Genomic DNA, 8,849 nt, shown 5'->3' with positions numbered 1-8,849 from the left:
GAGTCTCCTGCCTCAGCCTCCCAAGTAGCTGGGACTACAGGCACCCGCCACAATGCCTGGCCATTTTTTGGTTGCAGCCATCATTGTTGTTTGGCGGCCTGGGCTGGGGATTCGAACCCACCACCTTAGGTGTTTGTGGCTGGCGCCTTAGCCTCTTGAGCCACAGGCGCCGAGCCGACCCTGAAGATTTGTAAGTGGGGTGAGGCTCAATGGAGGTCTTATGATGTGACATGTAAGAGCAGACAGGGGTTCAAATCCTAGTTCTGTTACTTGTTGCCAGACCCTCAATAGTTATTCAGCTTATCCAACTCTTTCCTCATTTGTACAATAGGTACGATAAAGTATGTCTAGTAAGAATGGAGTGGGCGGTGCCTATGGCTCAAAGGGGTAGGGCACCAGCCTCATATACTGGAGGTGGCGGATTCAAACCCAGACCCCAGCAAAAAAAAAGAACGGAGTGAGGAGTTCACACACACACACACACACACACACACACACACGGGAGGGTGCCAGCCACATACACTGAGGGTGGAGGGTTCAAACCTGGCCAGGGCCAGCTAAACCAGAATAACTATAACAACAACAAACTAGACGGGGCTCTCCGCCTGTGGTTCAAGCAGCTAAGGCACCAGCCACATACACCTGAGCTGGCGGGTTCGAATCCAGCCCGGGCCTGCCAAACAATGACACTGCAACCAAACATAGCCGGGTGTTGTGGGTGCCTGTAATCCCAGCAACTTGGGAGGTGGAGGCAAGAGAATCTCTTGAGCCCAGGAGTTGGAGGTTACTATGAGCTGTGATGCCATAGCACTCTACCCAGGGCGACAACTTGAGGCTCTATCTCAAAAAAAAATAGCCGGGTGTTATGGCAGGCACCTGTAGTCCCAGTTACTCGGGAGGCTGAGGCAAGAGAATTGCTTAAGCCCAAGGGTTTGAGGTTGCTATGAGCCTTGACGCCATGGCACGCTACCCAGGGTGACAGCTTGAGACTGTCTCAAAATAAAAGAGGAAATGGAGTGAGGGGCCAGGCGTAGTGGCTTACACTTGTCACCCTAGCACTCTGGGAGGCCGAGGTGGGTGATTGCTTGAGCTCAGGAGTTTGAGACCAGCCTGAGCAAGAGCAAGATCCCAACTCTAAAAATAGCCAGGCATTGTGGTAGGTGCCTGTAGTCCTTAGCTACTCAAAAGTTTGAAACAAGAGAATTGCTTGGGCCAAGAGTCTGAGGTTGCTGTGAGCTATGATACTACGGCACTCTACCAAGGGTGACAAAGTGAGATTCTTTCTCAAAAAAAAAAAAGAGAGACATTTTTTTTTGGGCCTGTACCCTCTTTTTTTTTTTTTTTTTTTTAAGAGACAGAGTCTCACTTTATCGCCCTCAGTAGAGTGCTGCGGCATCACACAGCTCACAGCAACCTCCAACTCCTGGGCTTAGGCAATTCTTTTGCCTCAGTCTCCCAAGTAGCTGGGACTATAGGTACCGACCACAATGACCGGCTATTTTTTTGTTGCAGTTTGGCTGGGGCCGGGCTTGAACCTGCCATGCTCAGTATATGAGGCCGGCGCCCTACCCACTGAGCCACAGGAACTGCCCCCAAAAGTTAAATTCTTAGGGAGAGCAATTCTCCCCTGGAAAACTCTTCCCTCCATCCCACTCCATGAAACCTTCTACTTCTTCAGGGACACAGCTGGGCAAGAGCGTTTCAAGACGATAACTACTGCCTATTACCGAGGAGCCATGGTATGAAGTGTGGTTCTGGAGAAGAGATGAAGGTGTGAGGCAATAGAATATAGTTCTGTGGGTTTCTTACCTCCCTTATGAAGTAAAAAAGTTTAAAAGAAAGAGTACAGTTTTATGACAACAAAGGTTCCAGATCTGGGGGAGGGAAAGATGGGGGGGTACATTGTGAGTTGTAGAGAGCCCAACATATCACAGTGTTTAGACATGATGAACTTGTAGAACCACTTAGAGGGCAGTGGGAAACCTAAACAAGAATATGGTCCAAGGTGAAATTTGCCATCCTCCAGGGCATTATCCTAGTGTATGACATCACAGATGAGAAGTCTTTTGAGAATATTCAGAACTGGATGAAAAGCATCAAAGAGGTGAGGACCCTCTAAAAGAGTTCAGGGAACTGGGAAGAATCTGGAGGATGAAGGGGAGTGTAAAATAGGCAAGACCCAACTTTTACTCATCTTTCCCTTTTGCCCCCAGCATGCCTCAGCTGGGGTGGAGCGCCTCTTGCTGGGAAACAAGTGTGACATGGAGGCCAAGAGGAGAGTGCAGAAAGAGCAGGCTGATAAGGTGGGTGTTGGGTGGATGGTGTTCCAGACCTGAGCTGGGAGGGCCAAGACAGGGTTGGATTACAGAGGACTTGAGTGTTGCCCTTAATCCAACTCTTTCTTTCCCACTTCACCACTATAGTTGGCTCAAGAGCACGGAATCCGATTTTTTGAGACAAGTGCTAAATCCAGTGTGAATGTGGCTGAGGTGAGACCTACCCCACCTCAAAGAGATGGAGTATGTAGTCTTACCTCCAGACTGTTCTCATCAATGTCTCCTCTCCCCACTATTAGGCTTTTAGTTCCCTGGCCCGGGACATCTTGCTGAAGTCAGGAAGCCGGAGACGAGTAAGTTAGTTCTGCTGGGCTAGGTAAAACTACATGTGTGTGTCTGTGTTATGTCTGTGTCTGTCTTTGTTTTTAGAGACAAAGTCTCATTTTATTGCCCTCGGTAGAGTGCTGTGGAGTCACAGCTCACAGCAACCTCCAGCTCCTAGGCTTAGGCGATTCTCTTGCCCCAGTCTCCCAAGTTGCTGGGACCACAGGCGCCTGCCAGAACGCCCGGCTATTTTTCCTGTTGCAGTTTGGCTGGGGCTGGGTTTGAACCCGCCACCCTCGGTATATGGGGCCGGCGCCCTACTCACTGAGCCATGGCACCGGCCCCCATGTCTGTGTTCTGTGCGTGTCCATGTCTGTTACTGTGTTTGTGTTCTGTGTTTGTATGTGTGTCTGTGTGTGTGTCTGTATGTATGTCTGTGTGTTTCTGTGTTGGGGGTAAAAACTGAGTAGGGGGAAGTGCTAAGATCTCCCAGAGGGTGGATTGACTTCAACAGTTGATAGCCTCATCCCACCACTAGCCCTTCACACCTATACCCTCCCCCCTTCTCCCTCTAGGGAAATGACAACAAGCCACCCAGCACTGACCTGAAACCCTGTGACAAGAACACCAAGTGCTCTCTCAGCTGAGGACCCTTTCTTGCCTCCCCACCCTAAACCTGGAAGCTGAACATGAGGGAGGCAAGGCTGAGGGGGTTGGTGGGATAGACAGGTAGATGATAAGGAGAATGAGGAGAAAATGGAGAAGACAAAAAGGGAAAGTAGGAATGAAGGAAAGAAGCAGAGAGAAGGGAAGGGAAAGAGTTGAGGAAGTGAAAGAAAGGGATAGGAAGAGAAAGAGGAGGAAAGGTAAGGATAGAAGGCCTTAGGCCTCAGACCTTCCCTGGGTTTTCAGGGCAAACAAAAATATAAATTCATTGATTTAGCCCATAACTAGATCAGGTTATAATTTCCTGTGAAAGGCTGACTCAGCATCCCTTTCTGAAGGTTTGGGTCTATTCTGTAACTCTGTATGGTCTTTCTTGGTATTAAAGACCATCAATTGTATAAATGTCCATGGTTTGGGTACTTTTTTTGTGGGGGAGGGAGAGTGTCACTCTGTTGTTCTCAGCAGAGTGCCATGGCGTCAGAGATCAGAGCAACCTCAAACTCTTGAGCTCAGGTAATCCTTAGCTGCTAGAGCCACAGGCACTGAGACACATCTTTTATTTTTTTGCAGTTTTTTTTTTTGGCCAGGGCTGGGTTTGAACCCACAACCTCTGGCATATGGGGCCGGTGCCCTACCCTTTTGAGCTATAGGCACTGCCCTGACCCATCTTATTTTTTGGAGATACTAGGCTCTGCATGTTGCCCAGGCTGGTCTCAAACTCCTACCCTTAATCAATCCTCTCATCTCGGCTTCCCAAAGTGCTGAGCCATGTGCCCAGCCTCAAACCCAATTCTTGGGTCTCCAAAGAAGTTGGTCTGCCTGAATTTCTTTCTTTTTTTTTTTTTTTTTTGAGACAGAGCCTCAAGCTATCCCCCTGGGTAGAGTGCCATGGCATCACAGCTCACAGCAACCTCCAACTCCTGGGCTCAAGCGAGTCTCCTGCCTCAGCCTCCCAAGTAGCTGGGACTACAGGCACCCGCCACAACGCCCGGCCATTTTTTGGTTGCAGCCATCATTGTTGTTTGGTGGGCCTGGGCTGGGGATTCGAACCCACCACCTTAGGTGTTTGTGGCTGGCGCCTTAGCTGCTTGAGCCACAGGCACTGAGCCTGCCTGAATTTCTGAATTTGGCTGAATTCCCATGGCACCAGGACTAGTCATATCTTCCCCAGTGGTTTAACTGGTGAGGAAAACAGCAAGGAGCAAGAGGTAGGGCTGAGTTCAGTGGGAGACTGAGACAAGTGAAACACCTGAGCTTAGGAGTTCAAGACCAGCCTCAGCAAGAGTAAGACCCCATCTGTAGTCTCTATTAAAAACAGAAAAACTAGGGCAGTGCCTGTGGCTCAGTGAGTAGGGCACTGGCCCCATATACCGAGGGTGGCGGGTTCAAACCCGGCCCTGGCCAAACTGCAACAACAACAACAAAAATAGCCGGGCGTTCTGGCAGGTGCCTATAGTCCTAGCTACTGAGGAGGCTGAGGCAGGAGAATAGCCTAAGCCCAGGAGTTAGAGGTTGCTGTGAGCAGTGATGTCCCAGCACTCTACCAAGGGCAATAAAGTGAGACTCTGTCTCTAAAAAAAAAAAGAAAGAAAGAAAAACTAGCCACAGGCATTATGCAGGGCACCTATAGTCCCAGCTACTCAGGAGATGGAGGCACAAAGATTGCTTGAGCCCAGGAGTTTGAGGTTGCTGTAAGCTATGATGCCAGGGCATTCTACTCAAGGGGACTGAGTGAGACAACTCTGTCTCAAAAAACAACGGGCGGCACCTATGGCTCAAGGAGTAGGGTATTAGCCCCATATACTGGAGGTGGTGGGTTCAAACCCAGCCTCGGCCAAAAACAACAACAAAATGTGAATTCAGGCTTGCTACACAGCCCCCTCAAGTATGTGTTGTCCCTTTCATCATACACAACACAGCAAAACTATCTCACAGATTTGATCTTTTATCAGATCAATGAAAATGTCAGATTTGATTAGGACAAAATGTACTATTATAAGTTTTATTCATGTATACAACATTCAAGCCGATCAAGAAATCCCCAACCCGGCTTGGTGCCTGTGGCTTAAGTGGCCAGGGCGCCAGCCACATACACCTGAGCTGGCAGGTTCCAATCCAGCCTGGCCCGCCAAACAACAATGATGGCTGCAACCAAAAAATAGCCGGGTGTTGTGGTTGTGGCGGGTGCCTGTAGTCCTAGCTTTTTGGGAGGTGGAGGCAGGAGAATTGCTTGAGCCCAGGAGTTGGAGGTTACTGTGAGCTGTGATGTAACAGCCCTCTACCCAGGGCGACAGCTTGAGGCTCTGTGTCAAAAAAAAAAAAACCCCAACCCTTAATTGTAACAGTGGATGGCTACCAGACAGCAGCCAAGTCTCCTTTTCTGCTGCTGTTTCTGTTGGTAAAACAACACTCAGAAATCTAATGATACTGTGAGAAATAATTGATAAATTTAATAAAATAATTGAACACATGGATTAAGTTTCCAAGTTTTGGAGATGAAATAAGCCTTATTTATTGTGGCTAATACTTGAATTTTACCACAAACATCACAGCTGGCTTAACTGGCTCAAGAGATGAGGAAAGACTGAACACTTGGTGGCTTCTAGGAAGGAGACTGACATCTTCATCATACCAAAGAGCAGATATTTTAAAATCCAGTTTCAGAGTAGAGATCCCAGATAGTTGCTTGGTAAGGTTATTGGAAGTGAAATCTTTTTTTTTTAAATAGAGACAGAGTCTTACTTTATCGCCCTCGGTAGAGCACCGTGGCGTCACACAGCTCACAGCAACCTCCAACTCCTGGGCTTAGGCGATTCTCTTGCCTCAGCCTCCCAAGTAGCTGGGACTAGAGGAGCTTGCCACATCACCTGGCTACAAATCTTTTTTCTTTGTTTTAAATGTTTGAATTTTTTTATTTTTTGAGACAGAGTCTCAAGCTGTTGCCCTGGGTAGAGTGCTATGGCATCACAGCTCACAGCAACCTCACTCTTGGGCTTAAGCAATTCTGTTGCCTCAGTCTCCCAAGTAGCAGGGATTACAGGTGCCTGCCACAACGCCTGGCTATTTTTTGGTTGCAGTTGTCGTTGTTTTAGCTGGCCCAGGCTGGGTTCGAAACTCCCAGCCCTGGTGTATGTGGCCAGTGCCTTACCCACTAAGCTATGGGTGCTGCCTTTTTTTTTAAGACAGTCTTATTATGTCGCCCTCAGTAGAGTGCCATACCATCCTAGCTCACAGCAACCTCACACTCTAGGGCTTAAATGATTCTCTTGCCTCAGCCTCCCAAGTAGCTGGGACTACAGGTGCCCGCCACAACTCCTGTCTATTTTTGTTGTTGTTGTTGTTGTAGTTGTCATTGTTTAGCTGGCCTGGACCAGGTTCAAACCTGCCAGCCTGGTTGTATGTGGCCAGGCACCCTACCCACCAAGCTATACCCACCACCAATTTTTCTATTTTTTTCTGTAGAGACAGTTTCACTTTATTGCCCTCGGTGTAGAGTGCATTGGCGTCACACAGCTCACAGCAACCTCCAGCTCCTGGGTTTAGGCTATTCTCTTGCCTCAGCCTCCAAATAGCTGGGACTACAGGCGCCCGCTATTAACGCCTGGCTATTTTTTTGTTGCAGTTTGGCTGGGGCTGAATTTGAACCCGCCACCCTTGGTATATGGGGCCAGCACCCTACCGAGCCACAGTCGCCACCCAATTTTTCTATTTTTTTGTATGGTCTTGCTGTGTTGCTCAAGATAATCTCAAACCCCTGGCCTCAAGCAATCCTCTGCCTTGGCCACAAAATGCTGGGATTACAGCCATGAGTTTCCTTTTCTCTTTTTGAAACAGAGTCTCACTTTGTCATCCTCAGTAGTGGCATTATAGCTTATAGCATCCTCTAACTCTTGGGCTCAGGGATTCTCTTGCCTCAGCCTCCCCAGTAGCTGGGACTACAGGCATGTGCCACAACACCAGGCTATTCTGTTTGTTTGTTTGTTTTTTAGATAGAGTCTCACTTTGTCACCCTCCCTAAAGTGCAGTGTTACAGTTCACAGCAACCTCCAGCTCTTGGACTTAGGCGATTCTCTTGCCTCAGTCTCCCAAGTAGCTGGGACTACAGGCGCCTGCCACACGCCCGGCTATTTTTTTGTTGCAGTTTGGCCGGGGCAGGTTCAAACCCTGCCACTCTCGGGATATTGGGCCAGCGCCCTACCCACTGAGACAGAGGCACCGCCTAATGCCCGGCTATTTTTTTTTTTTATTTTGCAGTTTTGGCCGGGGCTGGATTTGAACCCGCCACCTCTGGTACCCTACTCCTTTGAGCCACAGGCGCCACCCTAACGCCCGGCTATTTTTAAGAGAGTGATACCCGAATTTTGCTCTTCAGTAGGTTCTTGGTCTCAGTGATTTGAAGAATGAATCTGTGGCCCACAGATCAGTGGTAAGACAGGATTTATTTACAGAAAAGAATACAGAAGCACCAGAGCTCCTGGCAGAGAGAACACCCAAGTCAGGAGAGAAAAACTCGCTCCCTCTGTCTCTCTCGATTCTTTGTCTAGGGGTATATATAGTCACATGGGGCTTTCTGTAGTTAAATTTAGTATTGGTAGTTAGTCTGGGACTCTTTGTGACATAACTGGGACACTCAGTAGTTAACATTTATTTTTTTTTGAGACAGAGCCTCAAGCTGTCCCCCTGGGTAGAGTGCTGTGGCATCACAGCTCACAGAAACCTACCTCCAACTCATGGGCTCAAGCAAGTCTCCTGCCTCCGCCTCCCAAGTAGCTGGGATCACAGGCACCCACCAAAACGCCAGGCTATTTTTTCTTTTGGTTGCAGCTATCGTTGTTAGGCCGGCCTGGGTTGGATTTGAACCTGCCACCTTAGGTGTATGTGGCTGGCACCTTAGCCACTTGAGCCACCGGCACCGAGCCCAGTAGTTAACATTTAGCATGTCTGGGACAACATCATGAACGAATCAGTACAATGCCTTTCATTCCCAAGCCTAGGAAACTTACATAAAATTGACCAGGCCTAAAAAATTCCCTGTTCAGCCTAAGGTGCTGGTGTCTCCCCAGCAGTTGTCTGGCCCCTCTGGCTACTGGAGCCTCTTGCACAGCCCCCCTACCTGCCCTCCAGCCTGCTGGTTCCTCTGCTTGCTGCCACAGCATCAATACCACCAAAGTGGAGGCAGCTGGTCCAGCCCCCCAGTTCCACAAGCTGGCTGGGATGTCACTTGTCCTGTATCAAGAGGTCTTGCTCTGGCTCAGGGTAGTCTTGAACCTGTGAGCTCAGGCACTCCACCCGCCACCGGCCTCCCTGATTGGATTACCGGCATGAGACTTTTTTTTTTGTAGAGACAGAGTCTCACTACATCACTCTCATAGAGGGTGTCATAGTTCACAGCAACCTCCAACTTCTGGATTTAGGTGATTCTCTTGCCTCAGCTTCCCAAGTAGCTGGGACTACAGGTGCCCGCCACAACGCCCTGCTGTTTTTTTGTTGTTGTTGCAGTTTGGTTGGGGCTGGGTTTGAACCTGCCACCCTCAGTGTATGGGCTGGCGCCCAAAGCTGCTTTTTTTTTTTTTTTTTTTTTTT

The 8,849-nt window shown here is 48.9% G+C and overlaps 1 protein-coding gene across 2 annotated transcripts in view; it reads left to right on the top strand.

Moving 5' to 3' along the window:
- Positions 1-3,664, top strand: part of RAB13 (RAB13, member RAS oncogene family) — a 6,956-nt gene extending 3,292 nt beyond the window's left edge. For both annotated transcript variants that reach the window (XM_003802272.3, XM_012813013.2), the window contains 6 exons: positions 1,679-1,739; positions 2,027-2,104; positions 2,214-2,303; positions 2,424-2,489; positions 2,576-2,629; positions 3,176-3,664. In XM_003802272.3, coding sequence (XP_003802320.1) covers positions 1,679-1,739; positions 2,027-2,104; positions 2,214-2,303; positions 2,424-2,489; positions 2,576-2,629; positions 3,176-3,247 — 421 coding nt within the window. In that variant the 3' untranslated portion in view covers positions 3,248-3,664. The remainder of the gene's footprint in view (positions 1-1,678; positions 1,740-2,026; positions 2,105-2,213; positions 2,304-2,423; positions 2,490-2,575; positions 2,630-3,175) is intronic.
- The last annotated feature ends 5,185 nt before the right edge of the window (positions 3,665-8,849 follow it).

This window comes from Otolemur garnettii, unplaced genomic scaffold (assembly GCF_000181295.1).
Source record: "Otolemur garnettii isolate 467f Iridium unplaced genomic scaffold, OtoGar3 scaffold00244, whole genome shotgun sequence".
Taxonomy (NCBI): Eukaryota; Metazoa; Chordata; class Mammalia; order Primates; family Galagidae; genus Otolemur; species Otolemur garnettii.
Note: the sequence above shows the minus strand (reverse complement) of the source record. Positions and strands in the feature narration are given on the sequence as shown.